The sequence below is a fragment of the Arachis hypogaea genome, chromosome 16, assembly GCF_003086295.3.
Source record: "Arachis hypogaea cultivar Tifrunner chromosome 16, arahy.Tifrunner.gnm2.J5K5, whole genome shotgun sequence".
NCBI lineage: Eukaryota > Viridiplantae > Streptophyta > Magnoliopsida > Fabales > Fabaceae > Arachis > Arachis hypogaea.
The window spans coordinates 9,079,041-9,096,906 of record NC_092051.1 but is presented as its reverse complement, the minus strand read 5'-3'; the positions used below and the strand labels follow the sequence as shown (position 1 = coordinate 9,096,906).

Below are 17,866 nucleotides of genomic sequence, written 5' to 3'. Positions count from 1 at the left end.
AAGAACTTTATATAGTTAGTTACTTAGTTATATACTCAAAATTCAAAAATGAAAAGCAATACTAAAAAAAGAAGAAGATACAATGAGAAAGAAAATAGGGGAAAAGGTAATGAGAAACTCAAAAAAGTTAAATAAAATTTTTGTTTTTACATATTTTTTTTCCATAAGATTCTAAAATAAAAGTAAAACTAAAAAATAAAAACACATAACAAAAATATTCTTAATCGTTAATTACGAAAGAGAAAGAATAACCAAATTATAATATATTGATGAGTTCATTTTTTAATTGCTGGTATAGCTTTGTTAATTTATGAAACTTACTTCCCTCTATTAAAACTTAAAGTTAACCTCTCTTTGACATCATTTAAAAAAATTATCAGATCACTTTCAATAATGAAAATCCAAAATCCGCATCTAAAGTTTTCCTTAGTTCATAATTACTATTATTTTCTCATATATTCATTATCCCATTCACTTTCTACCACTTCATCATTCCACCTCAAATTTTAAGTGTCTAGAAGTATAAAGCAAAATATATTTTTTAATTTTTTTTCTTTCAAATGATGTTGTCAAATATAATTTTTTATATCTTTTATCACATTTTTTTCTCACTTAAAAATATATAATGAGATATCACAATTTACAACATGAATTAAAAAAAATTAAAAAGATTTATTCTCGTATAAAACAATCCATTGACTTTAGCAAAAACCAAAAAAATAAAAAGTAGGATTTAAATTTGGGTAACTTCAAGCAAGATAAATTTATTGGAATTTTGTACTTTTTTTCCTTAGTACTTCAAATTATTGAAACACAACCAAAATTAATTAATAAAATTTAACTATAATTACAAAATCCAAATACTAATACATCTAGGAATTACATTAGTTGGTCTTCCAAGAGGTAAAGTGCATTGGGGATACAAATTCCAAGCTTGACAATAATACAAGCCAACCTCAGCTGCAACTTGGTCTTTCCTCTGTACCCCTTCTTTCCACTGTTCAACACTTCATTTGCTACTATTTACTATAACACAGTAATATATGTATTTCCACTATCAAGTAACAACTAATAAAATCACATACAAATTGACTTCATCACTCAAGCTGAACCCCTTCATCTACCTGCATTAAGGTACAAAAATGAATCATAACAGATTTATGTATTCAAAAACTGGTTCATTTACACATATTTGCATGATCTAAAAACCAAGCAGACAAATATTAAACAGCATTATGCAGAGCTATTGATAACATTAAGCATGTCAGTAAAATCTTACCCCATGTGATTAGTATAATCCTAGTAATGATAACCATATTGTATTGAATGATAAAAGTCATGGTATTGGAATAATATATCAAGATGCTGAGAGCAATATCACTCAAGAACTTCAGCCACAAAGAGTTGTTTCACTTCTCTTTTCTTTCTCAATTCAAATGTATTGATATTTGTCCTCCTTACAGAACAAGGCCAAGGTGCAAAACTATACTGTTAGCATATACTTTTACTAACATAGATACAAGCCAAAGGTATAAAAATTGTATGCAGGGAATGCATACCTCCTTGATCGGGTATTGCGCCTAGTTTTGGTCACAGAGACATCACCATTTCCATCTTTCATGATGTTTTTCTTAGTTCTGGACATATTCCCATTGTTGTCCTTTATGCCGCTTTTCTTAGTTCTGGACTGGGAAAATCCTATAATTTACAGCCTCTAGTTAGTTGTATTTCTCAAATCAGACAGATTCACCAAAACTTGTGTATACACTAACCTTTAGTTTTAACCACAGATGAGACCTCGGCATCATCTTGATCTGATTCTATCAGCTCGCTCGAGGAACCCGAATGATCTTCTGACCTAAAAGGTCTCCCTTTTGATTTATCATTTGAAGGCGAAGCAGTCATTTTGGTGCCTGGATCAATAACTTCCCCATCTGTTTCATCTGCACATACAACATTGTCATCAGACTTGTGCTTTTCTGACAAACAAAATTCTTTATTAAAATATGCAGATATTCTTGAAAATGCAGGAAGTGCCACATAAATCACAAGGCAAAATAGAAGTTTCATATTAAAAAACTTTGCTCTAATCAGTCATGTAATCATGCCAACCGAAACTGAACAAAAACATAAAATGAATTCATTGATCAGCAATGATTACCATGACTGCCAATGCAGTGAAATTAGAAAGACGCTATATAATACTATAATAGATAGATCGGAAAATTTGAAGTTGAACAAATGTTACCCGGTTCTTCTGATGTTGTAGCTACAACAAAACCTTCCCTGCTGCTAATTTTCTGCTGATGAATTCTGGCATTTCTAGTGGTAACTTCTTGCTCCTTTCTTTCCATGTGAAACTTATTCAGCTTATCCTCAAACTCCTCAATGCAAGATTTGAGTTCAGGTTTTGTAAACTTCTTCCCCTGATCTCAATTTAAAGCAGACAGGATTCAACTTTAGCCATTTTCACTTAACCAAGGGCAACGGAAAAACATGATTACCTTGTTTAAGATGCTCCTGAAATGATCCATAACAGAATCCTCTGACAAGGCATGCTCATATGTCTTAAATAACTCTATGAGTTTTTTCATCCCTTTTTCAGTAAATGCTAGCTGAGAGAGACAATAGGATATGTGTTCCCATTGTCTGACGTCTGCAGAAAAGTAAGAAGCAAGAATTAATTTATAAATGAGAGGGGAGGGGAAAAAACATTTGGAAATTAGAACTGAGCAGCAAAAGTGTAAAGCCATAAACAAACCCATCCATTTTACAAATAATAGAGAGTTTTTTATACTTCACAAGATATGCAGTACATATCACTCGAGAAAGGAAGAAGCTAATAATCTAATAAGTCTACATTCAGATTCTCATTATATATTCAATAGAAGGTGATTACTTCTATGAAGATATCTTCATGTGAAAATGATATTGTGAATTGTTAGATGGTTTGAGATGGTTGACTGAACCATCTAACGGTTCGCAATATCATCTTCACATGAAGACGTCTTCATGAAAGTAGCCACCCTAATAGAAAATGAGGTTCAGTTTGTTTGGCAAAGTTAATGGCTGTATCAACTTCAAATGCATTAGAATTCCACCATGGTGGGAGATAGAGGGAAAAATATGGTTGTTCATAAGAACAATTGCTCTTTATCAGAAAATCATCCTGAAGGGATGCTATGTAAAAGAATACAAAAGTTCAAAGCATTTGTGTTAACATGTGAAACTTTTCATTGTTTGATTATGACAAGCTACACCTAGGATGGTTTCTATGTGTATTTTAAGAGAAGGGGGGGGGGGGGGGGGGGGAGGGGGAAGGATACCTGCAACACCATTAAACCTATTACATAGCTTTTCAACAAGGGCTTCCATTTGTCGATCCTGGAGTGATGAATTTTAGAAGAAAAGACGTTAGGCTGAAACCACAGGAAAAAATAAATATTTAAAAAAAAATTGAAGTTTCAACACTAGATGAGATGTACCTTCTTGATGGAAGTTATCAAATATTGCATGATATTGCAAAAAGAATCCTTGCTCAGATTCTGATTGGACAATTTGCTAAGTATATCTGGAAGTAAATTATATACTGGATTGCTTCCTGTTATCACAAGTGGAATACAAAGTTGTAAACTTTTCCATTTAAGAAATATTGCACATAAAAATACAAACGTTGATGCAAATACAGGAAGACTAAACAAATAAAAGATAATTTTAAATAAGGTAAAAACCTTTCTTAGACAGTTCATTGAAAAATAGCTTTGCTAGGCTTGAAATCCTCTCATCATCATCTTCTAATCTCACAGCCATTTCATTGATGTAACCTTTCACCTGAAAAAAAAATGGGCTTCCTTAACATCAATGTGTAAACCATTGGAAGATTAAAAGACTGCAGTTATGCAAACATCTACCTTCATCATATCATTTAGTATAAGATGTGAAAGCACCAGAACAGCATTCTTCCTGACAGATACAGAAGGATCCCGTAAGCGGGCATACATCATCTCTGTCCATGGTTCTAACAGATTTGGAAACCGAACTGCTAAATCTCCTAATGCAATAGTACAATTAGAGCGAACAATTTCAGACTGCGAGCTCTCCACAACTGTGAAGAGGAGTTGGAGATTTGCATTACTGAAAATAAAACACATAATACTACAGTCAATTCATTGTAAGGGATATCTAAGTGGGGGGAAAGATGAGGAATGATTTAACAAAGATCTCACCAGAAATCTGCATCTATAATCATCATTCTACACAATGCCAGCATAGCTGATGCCTGTAATTCTGGATACTGAATATATAGGAAAAGCAAATTTGTTAGACAATTATTCAGGAAAAATTAGAAAAAAAATTATGAAGAAAAGAAAAATAGTTTTCTGCTTTATAATGTATAAAAACTCTAGAGAACACACATCTCTACATTTCAGTAAGGAAAGCTGAATGCATATCTACGCATTCATAAAATAGAATGCGAAATGCAAGACACTTAGAGCTGAATATCAGGCTAATCACCTTCTGCATTAGCCCAAAATTTCTACAAAGCTTTGACAAAAATGTTGCACACACTCCAATCAAATTCTTTTCATTTGAGCCACCTGATATTATTTCTTTCTCTGCTTTCTCGAACAAGGCATCAAGAGCAGCATCCTCAGAGGCAGTAAATCCTAGTTCCGCATTTATATCATTATCCTGCAGCAATTAGAGCATGACTGAAAATGCTATGTACAAGATAAATAGTTAAAGCTGTCAAGATTCGCATAAAATTTCTCAGAAAGATCAATTATACCTTCTGAGTACCAGTCAATGTGCCATTATTGACTATTGTCTCATTCTCAGAGTCCTTTCTCCCATTCATTCTCTTCTGCTTCTGGATTTTACGGGCACAAGATTCAATATACACTAGTTGATTCATGGCTGTATGGCTTATGACAAATAAACATCTTTCAAGTTTTGCTACTTGAACTGTGGTGAGTATGCCAGTATTACTAATCTCAGTATCACTCTGCACATCACTCCCACCATCGTTGAATACAGAACTAACAGATTTTTTAACAAAATTAGCTGCCATTGTTTCTGGGGTTGGATGGATTGAATATATAGCAGCTATTGCTTTGTCAGCAGCAGCATACCAAATGTTACTTGGAAGCCAATAACCAGTGATTAAACTTTCTAGAATACCAAATATCCGAGCATGATTAGAGACCAACAGCTTTTTCTTGTCATCATCAGACAATCTCTGGATAGCAAGACATGCTGTCCGAGCAAGCAAAGGATCAACTTTAGCCCAACGACCAAACCCAATATCAATTATGTCCACCAAATGTGAGCTCAATACAACATCTGATTTCTTTGCAACCATGCAAAGGACAGATAGAGCGCCTCGACTTTGCTCTGCAGTGGTTCCATCAACATTGAAGCAAAAGAAATCCCAGAGAGCTGATATCTAAATTGGCAAAGAAATGATGAGAAAATCAAATTATTGATGAAAACAAAACAAAAATATGTTAATTCAACACAAGTCATAGCTAAATTTGATAACATGGATAAAAAAATTAACAAATAAAACGTAAAGCCTTCTTTCTATGTAAGTTTAAAAATTATGAAATGCTTACAAAATCTTTAGAGAGTAAAAAATTTATAGTATATATAGATATTGACATCACAACATTTTATCCAAAAATAAATGTTGAAATAACTGCAATATGATAATTTTTAATCAGTTATATTTGAACAAATCAAGTCCAGAGATTTTGTTACCTCATCACAAAACCCCAGAAAGATATTTCAAAACATACAATTTGTCAACCTATAACATTAACCTTGTTTCCTTAAGGCTGAGCCAAGTCATATTTCTAGAGTATAAAACATACAGCAGAAGTCAAATCAAATAATGTAAAACAGCAAAATATCCAACAATGATAACGAACATACAGTGTTCAAAGATATATCACCCTTAGAGACCAGGGCCCCAACTATACACTCAAGAGCTGCTAGATCTCCGATATTGGAATCAATAGCAAGATTAAAGAGGTTCTTGGCAGTTTCAACAGGGTTCTTCCTGATATATATTGTTTGGAAAGCATTCTCCACAGCTTCATAGATGGATTTGTCTTGAGAAAATACCTGCAACAAAAATCACGAGAAAATTAGTGTTGGGCAAATAAAAAATTACATAGAACATGAGTAGATTGACCAAAAACATGGAAGAAATAATTGTCCAGATCTTGCATACTCCTATATTTTCAGGTTCAAAAGATTATGGGCTAACCAGTGGCAACATTTTTCGAAGGCATTCCTCTGATCCATCAATTTGAAACTGTTTGCACCTCATCAACAAGAGAATTGTGTTCTCAACATCAGTAGCAGAAGAAGAAGCCATCAGTTGGACTAATGTTGGCATTACAGCACCTATGCATTTAGAGAAACTTAGTCCAGCCTCAAGCGACGCAACCAAGGCCCTCGTCTGCTCCAAGCTCCCAACATCTGGAAGATTACTGTCCTGCAGAGTCGCTTCTTTCTGGGACATGCAAGTATCAGTTAAACTATCTTGATATTCCGTTGCAACAGCTTCAGAATTTAAATTGTCCAATCCACCATCACCATTGCATTTAACATCCTCAGCTGATAAATCACCAGGTACATCTTCTGTAGGCATGTCTGGTTCAAGCTCTTTTATCTTCTTCTTATACTGTTCTAAGGTTGCTTCAAATGAAGATATTCGAAGCTGTGGACCAAAAGGGTTGTGTTGCAGCATATTAATTAGTAGATTTAAAGCATATTTTCTGACAATTGCACTCTTGTCCTCCAATCTTCCAGCAGCAACTTCTGCAACTTCATTCCACAGACCAATTGAAATAGAATGTTCTTCACATAATTCTGACCACACCTGAAGAACTCGGCTTCTTGTATAAGCTGAAACATCTCTACAACGTTCAAGCAAAATTTCCAACATAGCCTGCTTAGTACGCAGATGAATGGATCTAGAGCTCACATCACCTTCAACATTCTTGAATGCCTTCATTATTAGCTTCCCTAGCACACTAACCAGGGCATTTCTGATCTTATAGGACTCCCCACCAAAGTGAGGAACAAGAATGCCAATGTTAGTGGAAACCAATTTTGGAAGTCGGTCAGCAAGCTCTACAAGAAAGTGCCCAACATTCTCTGCCCCAACAGTATCCTTTACATAATCTTTCGGATTAGTCCTTCCAATATCTCTGATAAGAGAGGTGGCCAGGGTTGCATCTCCATACTTCTTCTCCGCACCAGCAATTGCATCAGCAATGTGCGTGACAACAAAATCAAATTTGTGAATCATATGCATGATGGATGCACACGACTGTTCCACATAATGGTACTTCGTGGAACAAGATCCAACCATGGAACAGAGAGCATCTTTTACATCGGAGTCTTTTAAGAGTGCCACATTCTCAAACAAAGAGAATACATTCCTATGATAAACAAATGTCAAATGAGATATATCTGCCTAAAGATTGTCTACAAGAAGATCAAAAAATATTTTCAACCTAAACACTCTACAAAAGAGGATAGGTGTACATCTATAGTACACAACTACCAAAGTACCAAACCAGAAAGGAAAGATGACTTACTTGGAAATAAAAGAAAGAAAACTTTCATCAGGGTCCGACGAACCAAAAATCATTTCAAGGTTGATCTCCAACGAGTTAGCAATAAGACCAAGTATTCTACCCCTTTGTACCTCCCAATCCCATGAATTCACAGCATGTTTCTTCTTGGCACCTGTTCCCACCTGAACTGACTCAAAAAAGCTTCAAATTCAATCAACACTCGCTCAAAAACAAAAATTAAAGAGATAAAAAAAACCAATGCATCACTCATAGTTCACCCAAAAGATGTATAGAAAAAGCAAAGCAATAACCTTGGAGCTGTTCCCGGAACTGCTTTTGTTTGACTCTTCAGCAAGAACAATGCTGAAAAGGAAGAACATATATATTTTGAAAGCATTACGATGAGAAGCAAGGCGATCCAGCACTGGAATTTCATCTTCGTGGCCTTGAGAAGCCCTTGAGAGGGAATCAACATTGGGGAGAAGCACACTGAAATTTGAGCGTAGAGTTTCCACGAGATTGAATTTACAAGATGGGGGAAGACTAGCATAGTCTCGAATCAGCGAGTAGACACGATCAAAAACATCCTGGTCTTCCACGCAGAAAAGTTCCCTGTCGGAGAGATCAAAGGACACACCTGTTCGCAAGCCCACACGCAAAATTACATAAACAGGATCTTTGATAATTCTTCATCAATCAGCGATATCTCTTCCCCAAATTGCATATTTGCAAAAAAGCACATTCGAACAATGAAACCTATTTTTCTAGTAAAAGCTTCGCCAATTTGAACAATTCAAGCATAGCAAAAAATTATAAAGAGAGGTCTTGAATTATACACAGTTAATTGAAAAAAATGGGGAAGAATGAAACTTGTAGCTTCAAATCTCTAAGAAAAGCTTCATCAAGTTGAGAATTCAAGTATAACACCAAAAATAAAAGGAAATAGTGATGGGGAGTGTGAAAGGTGATACCTTTGACGAACTCTTCAAGTTGGGAGGAGCGAATAGAAGAGATTTGGTGAGGGTTCTGAGCGTAGAGACGGTTGGAATCTTGGGGCTCTTGCTCGAGCTCTGAGAGAGAGCGAGGGAACACGAAGTAAGGAGCCATTGAAGAAGAAGAAAGAAGTGAAGCGTGTATAAATGAAGTGTTGAGTTTTGTTCTGAAACTCTGAAATTTGAAAATGGAAGTGAAGCGTTCAAAAGCGGGAATACCTTAGAAACGTGATGTACCATTATTTTTAGCCATCTAGGTTTATTTAACACAAAATGAGGTGCTAATTCTTTTAAAAACCAGAGACATCTCTTTATAATTTTTTATCAAACTAAATCTAAAATATATATCCATAGACATTTCAAATGTTCGTAACAAAAAATTTAAGTATTATTTAATGATTATTAATTTATATTTTTAAATATAATATTTAATTTTATTTATTTAGTTAGTAGATTGAATTTATGTTTGTAGACTTATGTTTTTTTTATTTTAATCTAAAAAACTGCTACTCATCCAAATTTTTTTAATAACCAAGTATAACTAAATTGATCAAAATTCAATAAAAATCAGTCTTATTAGTAGAGTGTGAAACACGCTCCAATCACGTGAATGTTTTCGCGTTTCTCTTCTCCTCCTTCTTCTTTTACTTCTTCGCAATTCCCCTCCTCTTTTTCGCATTCCTCTTCTTCCATGTTTCTCTTCCTTCTTTTTCGTATTCTTTCTCTTTGGTTTTATTCCTCTCAAGAGAATAAATAAAAAAAAATTAAAAAAATGAAATAAAGAGAAGATGAAAAAAAAAAGATGAAAAAGAAGAACAACAACAACAAAGCCTTGTCCCACTAAGTGGGATCGGCTACATGAATCAAACGACGTCATTGTGCTCTGTCATGTATCATGTCTACAGAGAGACCGTTTACATGTAGATCTCGTTTGACCACCTTATGGATGGTTTTCTTAGGTCTTCCTCTGCCTTTCGCCCTTTGTCCATCTTCCATCTCATCCACCCTCCTGACTGGATGTTCTATCGGTCTTCTTCTCACATGTCCAAACCACCTGAGACGCGATTTAACCATCTTTTCCACAATGGGTGCTACTCCAACTCTCTCTCTTATATCTTCATTCCTTATTTTATCCAATCGCGTATGACCACTCATCCATCTCCACATCTTCATCTCTGCCACACTCAGTTTATGTTCGTGCTCCCCTTTAGCCGCCCAACACTCCGTACCATACAACATAGCCGGTCTTATAGCGGTGCGATAGAATTTACCTTTAAGTTTTAAAGGCACTTTTTTGTCGCATATAAAACCAGATACATTCCGCCATTTTGACCAACCTGCTTGGATCCTATGATTTACATCATGTTCAATCTCTCCATTATCCTGTATGATGCACCCAAGATACTTAAAACTTTTAACTTTTCGTAGGATGTTTTCTCCAATCTTCACCTCTATATTGGGATTTTCCCTTTTCAGACTGAACTTACATTCCATATATTCCGTCTTGTTACGGCTTATGCGCAGACCATACACTTCTAGAGCTTCTCTCCATAACTCCAACTTCTTATTTAGGTCTTCCATTGACTCTCCCATAAGGACGATATCATCGGCAAAAAGCATGCACCATGGCACAGGCTCTTGGATGTGCTCTGTGAGTACTTCCAAGGCTAATGTGAAAAGGTATGGACTTAAAGATGATCTCTTGGTGTAATCCTATACCGAATATATGTGATCCTTACTCTCCTCTTTTCTAAAACCTTCCATAAGACCTCCCTTGGTACCCTATCATACGCTTTTTCCAAATCAATAAACACCATATGTAGATCCCTTTTATTACTACGATACCTCTCCAACATCCTTCTTAATAGGTATATCGCTTTAGTGGTAGATCTGTCTGGCATAAATCCAAATTGGTTATCTGTTACTTGTGTCTCTTTTCTCAACCTCCGTTCTATCACCCTTTCCCATAACTTCATAGTATGACTCATAAGCTTAATCCCTCTATAGTTTCCGCAACTTTGTATATCCCCTTTATTCTTGTAGATAGTTACCAAGGTGCTCTTTCTCAACTCATCAGGCATCTTCTTTGACCTTAAAATCTCATTAAAAAGCATGGTTAACTAGTTGATGCCTTTTTCTCCAAGACCCTTCCAAACCTCAATCGGGATATTATCAGGTCCTACTATCCTGCCAAATGAAACTAAATTAAACTAAGAAATGAATCGAAATTTCTTAACGAATAAAAAAGTTGGTCAATATTTAACAGTAGCATCAAGTGAATCTCAGTTAATTCACAAATGAACCGAAATTAGTTCAAATTTAAACAAAAACTAACTAAAAAATCACACATGAACAAGTTCAGCAAATTCAAATGAGACGAAACTAAATGAACCTAAATAAAACTAAGAAATGAATCGAAATTTCTTGAGAAATAAATAATTTGGTCAATACTTAACAACAGCATCAAGTGAAGCTCAGTTAATTCACAAATGAACTGAAATTAGTTCAGATTTGAACCAGCAATAAAAAAAAATTCAATCATCAACTAAAACACATCGAATTCAATTATGAATTCAAATGAATCTCAAATAAACTAATAAATGAATCGAAATTATTTAATAATGGCACCAAAGAAAATCAAAAATCAATAAATATGTTAGCAAAATGTTGGCGTTATTGATGATGACGATGACAAAATTGAAAGATAACGAAAAATGAAAAGAAGAAGAACCTGCGTGGGCAAATTTAAAATAAGAAGAAGAAAAAGCGACAGCAGTGAACGTGTGCGCGTGAATTTTAAATACTGGGTTGGACTTGGTTAGGATTATGATTTGGATGTAGAGATTTATTCTTTAATCTAATATGAAGTTGTAAATATTTCCTAAACTATTATAATCATCATAAAGAGATTAGTTTTATGATTAGAGAAGTGCCAAATTACTTGTTAGTTTTGTGATAAAATAATAGTATAGACAAATAAGGTTGAATAAATTCCTCTCTTGTTATATCAAAAAATTAGATAGAATGTTGAGTGATTTTTTCTGGTTTAATTTCTAAAGTCTAAACTATAACGTTAACAAATTAGGTTGAGTAAATTCCTTTCTTGTAACATCAATAAATTGAATAAAAAAAATAATTTTCTTTGTATTCAATTTTAATATATCTTTTTTATTTTTTATTTTAGTTTCAATTTATTTTTTCATTTAAGTTTATCTATGTATTTTTGTTTAACCTTAGTATCATGTATACACATAATAGGTCAATGAGTTATAACTCAAATGACATAGTCTCTCATACTCACCTAAGAGGTCGCGGATTCGAATCTTCCTATCTTCGATAAAAAAAATTATACACATAATAGTATAAAAAAAAAAAAAACACATAATAGTATCAGTTTACCCGTCCTTAAATTAATAAATTGTTAATTTCACAAATTCAAATCCAATTACATTCAATTTATTTGATTCTAATAAAAATTAAAATTAAAATTAATTTTCATCGAAGAAATGGATAATTGAACAGGAAGGATTTTTTTAAAAAATGAAATAAAAGCCCATATTTATGGTGAAAATTATGTTAAAATAAAAAATAAATTTAAAATATTAATTTCTTAATTCCATTGAAATGGATACAATTCAAACCATCGAATTATAATTTTTGACATTTATATTTTAATTTTAAAATAATATTTTAACCTAAATTATAATTGGCTCATGCAAATTTTGATAAATAATTAATGATCAGATTAATTTAAGAATTCTAAAAATGATTAAATTTAACTTCAATTACGAGTTTATGTTTACTTAGTACTAACCATTAAAATCTTTTCACACACATGTTAGTAGACTAAATTCTCATAGTGGTCTTTTTGATTCATAATTTTTATTATTTTAGTCTATCATATTCAAAATTCATTACATTGGTTCTCAAAATTCAATTCTAAGTACCATATTGAGTCCTGGACGCTTTCCAAAATTGAATCAACAAACTAATTTTAACTTGTCCCACTAGATATATGATTAAATAGCATCTTTTATTAAATAAGACAAAAAAAAATTGTCGTTTTGAAGAATAGAGATAATAATGATTTGCACATCATATAAATTTTTCTTCCTTTTTTCATTTTTATCTTGTTTAAATGCCAAAACGAAACAAAACTGTTTAGCCATATGTTCTGCGTGACAAGTTAGAGCCAATTTAGTACTTAGTTCACTGATTCAGTACTAAAACAGGTCCATGAACTAATATGATGTCCAAAACTGAATCTCGAAAAGCAATATAGATAATTTTAAATTTGAGAGATTGAAATGGTGAAAGCTGTAAATGAAGAACCACTTTAGAGATTTAGTTTAGGTTTTTTTTTTTTTTGGGTGACTAAATTTAGTTTAGGTTTATATGTATAAGTAGATATTATGTTTTTATTTATTTAAAAAAATCTTTGGTAATTATAAATTTTTCTCTTATCAATCAAAATATCCATTATTGAATATTGGATTATTTGAATTGATTTTTTTTATTTTTTTAATAATATATTATTATTATTGCTATGCCGGAGAGGATATGAGAGTTCTTTATTCTGTGTTACTATCTAGAGTTACTTGTCTGATTTAAATATTTTTTTCGGTTTGTTCTATTCTAATGTGTTGAGCTCTTTTATTTTCAAATATATATATATATATATATATATATATATATATATATATATATATTATTGTTTTAAAATATATAAAACTTCTGAATTTATTATCTATGTCCAACATAAGCTAAATTTGTTAGCATGGGTATTAACACAAAATTTCAAACAATAAAATCAGTTAAGTAAAATGAATTAAATTAATTAATTTATGATATTTATTGATTAAACTGAAGTTTTAATCATATTACCTCATCGTTGAAATATCACGCAGTTATGTTGACAATATATACCAGTACTAGCAACATTATTTTTGGAGTTTTTCTTTTAAAAATGAAAAGATAAGTTACGAAAATATTTTTTAAAAAATAGGATAAATTATTTAAATAAATTATTTAAAAATTAAATTTATCAGATTACAACTTTTTAATATAAAGAGATAAAATTACAATTTTTTTATTTTTATAAAAACCGTTATAAAATGTATCAGTAGTTTTCAATTGAAGCTGGACAAAAATTACTACACCAAAAAAATTTTGCTGACCATAACCGTTTCTGAGGAAATATTCCGTTACATATAAACCATAACATACAGTAGCCATTTATGCATAGGACTAAGGCCCAGTTTTAAACTATGACTGTTACGGCCTGGCCTAAACTCACGCGGGTCAACCCGACCCGAGTTCTCGCTAGCCCGGTAATGCACCTCCCACCCGACCCGGACACGCGTCTCGTACGGCTTGCACACAGCCGTGGGACAACACCTTTGAGGGAATGGGCCTACCCACTGGAAGGGCCCACTACTGACATATATATAAGGGGGAGACTGGCTCTCCCCCCAAGGTACGTCACACTCTCACACCATTTCCTCTCCGCCTGCACATATTCTGACAAGGGCGTCGGAGTGTCTTTGCAGGTGGCACCCCTCCTCCCCATGTGAAGTGCTCGGGACCTCGCACGCCCGGGACCAGGAAACCACGACCCAACGAGCTTCTCCATCATCCCAAGCGTTGACCTCAAGGTCCCAACCCGAACCGTCCGGTACCCGACCTGCCGAACATTGGCGCCGTCTGTGGGGATACGTTCATGGATTTCGTGCTGGTCCAGACTGGGACAGGTTCCGAGGTAACGCCTCCCATACTCGGGGGAGGCGCCGTCGCGACGGAATCCCGGCAACAGCAACGGTCGCCCCCGAGGGATGCGACACAGACTCACGAGAGACGCCCCTTCGGGGGGACGGGTGATAACCACGCCAGGATAATGCAAGAACTACACCATAGAATGCAGGACTTAGAGCGCCGGCTAGCAGAAAGAGAGCGCGACCAACGCTCCCCAGAACGGAGCCCCACCCGTTCCCGTTCGAGGAGCCGTTCGAGGCGCACACCGAGCCCCCAGTACGAGTCGGAGAGCACTGGGGGGCGAGTACGCCCCAGAAGGAGAAGTCGCGACCCCATCATCTACGCCCGACACGAAAGGCGGCGCGCGTCGAACAGGGGCGACGAGGAAGCCCACCGCGAGAACAATGAGTTGAGAAGAACTACCCGAGGACCCGTCATAATAGGAGCGACCCCTTTCCACCGCTCTGTACTCGAGGTCCGACTACCAAAACACTTCGACAAACCGACAGACATGAAATATGACGGAACGCAAGACCCCCTGGAACACTTGACGGCCTTTGAGGCCAGGATGAACCTAGAAGGGGTGGGAGATGAGGTCAGATGCCGCGCCTTCCCAGTCACCTTAGCGGGCCCAGCAATACGGTGGTTTAACAACCTCCCGCAAGGCTCGGTGACCCAATTTTCCGACATCAGCCACGCCTTCTTGGCTCAGTTCACAACCAGGATTGTCAAAGCCAAACACCCAATTAATCTGCTGGGGTAACACAGAGACCCGGAGAGCCGACCAGGAAGTACCTGGACCGTTTTAATGATGAGTGCTTGGAAATTGACGGTCTGACGGACTCAGTGGCAAGTTTGTGTCTAACGAACGGACTCTCGAATGAGGACTTCAGGAAACACCTCACCACAAAGCCCGTCTGGACAATGCAAGAGATCCAGTGCGTGGCCAAAGAATACATTAATGACGAGGAAGTCAGCCGGGTTGTGGCTGCCAATAAACGGCAGCCCGCCTACAACCAACCCCGGCACTTCAAAGCCAGAGAAAGACCAAAGGAACACGCCAGGGACGGCGGTCCGAGTAAACCACCCAAACCGTTCCCCCGAGTTGGGAAGTTCACCAACTATACCCCCCTCACGGCATCGATCACTGAAGTTTACCAACAGATAGCAGAAAAGGGGATACTGTCGAAGCCCCGACCACTGAAGGACAGGACGGGAGGAAACAAGAACCTCTACTGCGAATATCACAAGGGTTACGGGCACAAGACCCAAGACTGCTTTGACCTAAAGGATGCCCTCGAGCAAGCTATCAGGGACGGCAAACTCGCCGACTTCTCCCACCTTATAAGGGAACCAAGGAGACGCAACCGGGACAACGACAACAAAGATAGATCCCGACCAACAAGACGGCGACAAGAACCAGAAGGTGACGACCACGGTCTCACGGTGGTAAACGTGGTGACGGCCAGGAATACCGCCCCGAGGTCGAAATCGGCGCAGAAGAAAGATGCCAAGGTCCTAGCGGTCTCCACCTCACCTGTTAGAAGTCTTAAGGGTCTCCCACCTATCTCCTTCGGCCCGGAGGACCAATGGTTTGACGAGGTGCCGGAAAGTCCGCCCATGGTCATCACGGCTAGGGTCGGAACTGGCCTCGTCAAACGAATCCTGGTAGACACGGGGGCAGACTCAAACATCATGTTCCGAAACGTTTTCGATGCCCTGGGATTGAGAGATTCCGACCTGACGACCCACCAACACGGTGTGGTAGGGTTAGGAGACCACTTCATCAAGCCAGACAGAATCATCACACTCCCAACCTCTGTGGGACAAGGGCAAAGACGAAGGACAATCATGGCAGACTTTGTAATATTACGAGATTCGACGGCTTATAACATCATCCTGGGGAGAAAGACCATTAACGACCTGGGGGCAGCTATCAGTACGAAACTACTGGTGATGAAGTTCATCACCGATGACGGATCCGTGGGATCCCTCCGGGGCGACTTGGAAACGGCGGTCGCTTGCGACCACGCCAGCCTTTCTCTCAGAAAAAAATCCAAGGAAGCGTCAGGGGTTTTCCTGGCCGACCTGGACGCCAGGGTAGACGACAAACCCATACCAGAGCCAGAAGGAGACTTGGAAAAGTTCAGAGTCGGCGACGAGGACGATAAATTCACATTCATAAACAGAAACCTCCCACACGAAATAAAGGAGCCTTTGATGGAGATGATCAGGGCTAATGCCGACCTCTTTGCCTGGACACCTGCCGACATGCCAGGGATAGACCCCCAGCTCATGTCGCATCACCTGGCCGTAAAGGCAGGAGCCAAACCAGTGGCCCAGAGAAGGAGGAAAATGTCGCAGGAAAGGGCGGACGAGGTAGCCAAGCAAACGGCCAGCCTCTTAGAAGCGGGATTCATCCGGGAACTGGACTACTCGACTTGGCTGTCGAATGTGGTTCTGGTTAAAAAACACAACGGGAGGTGGAGAATGTGCGTAGACTACTCTGACCTCAACAAGGCTTGTCCCAAGGACTGCTACCCCCTACCTAATATTGATGCACTCGTCGACGCAGCGGCAGGGTACAGATATCTGAGCTTCATGGACGCCTACTCAGGGTACAATCAGATACCGATGCACCGACCTGGGTTACAAGGTAATGCCATTTGGTCTAAAAAATGCAGGAGCCACATACCAAAGGTTGATGAATAAGATATTCAGCAAACTCCTGGGCAAAACAGTAGAAGTCTATGTAGATGACATACTCGCAAAGACCGCACGACCTGACGATCTCCTAAGCGACCTTAACGACGTTTTCTCGTCCCTACGACAACACGACATGAGGCTTAATCCGCTCAAATGCGCGTTCATCATGGAGGCCGGAAAGTTCCTGGGCTTCATGATCACTCAAAGAGGAGTGGAAGCCAATCCCGAAAAATGCCAAGCGGACCTTCAAATGAAGAGTCCGGGTTCCATCAAAGACGTCCAGAGACTTGCTGGGAGATTGACAGCTTTGTCCCGTTTCCTCGGAGCATCGGCAGCAAGGGCCCTACCTTTCTTCAATCTAATGAGAAAGGGAATGACGTTCGAATGGACCCCAGCGTGCGAAGAGGCATTCAACCACTTCAAGCGAATCTTGGCGGCACCACCAGTCCTCGGGAAACCCAGAGCCGGAGAACCTCTCTACCTCTACCTATCAGTAACCGAGGAAGCGCTTGCTGCGGTCCTCGTTACAGAAGAAGCAAAGACACAACAGCCCGTCTACTTCGTGAGCAGGGCACTCCAGGGACCAGAGCTGAGGTATAGCAAACTGGAAAGGCTGGCGCTGGCGCTCCTAGTGTCCTCCCGAAGGTTAAGACAATACTTCCAGAGTCACCGTATAGTTGTGAGGACAGATCAGGCGATTCGGCAAATACTGCAAAAACCTGATTTGGCTGGTAGGATGATGACCTGGGCCATCGAGCTCTCACAATATGACCTACAGTATGAGCCTCGACACGCAATCAAGGCCCAGGCAATGGCAGACTTCTT

General features: G+C 37.6%; 1 protein-coding gene across 1 annotated transcript; it reads right to left on the bottom strand.

The window, feature by feature from the left end:
- Window positions 1-803: 803 nt before the first annotated feature.
- On the bottom strand, window positions 804-8,830 carry LOC112756383 (condensin-1 complex subunit CAP-D2). The gene is made up of 17 exons (XM_025804965.2): window positions 8,564-8,830; window positions 7,904-8,229; window positions 7,614-7,774; window positions 6,272-7,454; window positions 5,935-6,126; window positions 4,790-5,446; window positions 4,516-4,692; window positions 4,227-4,294; window positions 3,912-4,134; window positions 3,732-3,831; window positions 3,486-3,601; window positions 3,327-3,384; window positions 2,505-2,656; window positions 2,249-2,426; window positions 1,773-1,943; window positions 1,560-1,698; window positions 804-1,124 (listed from the first exon to the last, which is right to left on the bottom strand). Exons 1-17 carry the CDS (start codon window positions 8,697-8,699, stop codon window positions 1,121-1,123), a joined length of 4,041 nt encoding a protein of 1,346 aa, XP_025660750.1. The 5' UTR covers window positions 8,700-8,830; the 3' UTR covers window positions 804-1,120.
- Window positions 8,831-17,866: the final 9,036 nt, after the last annotated feature.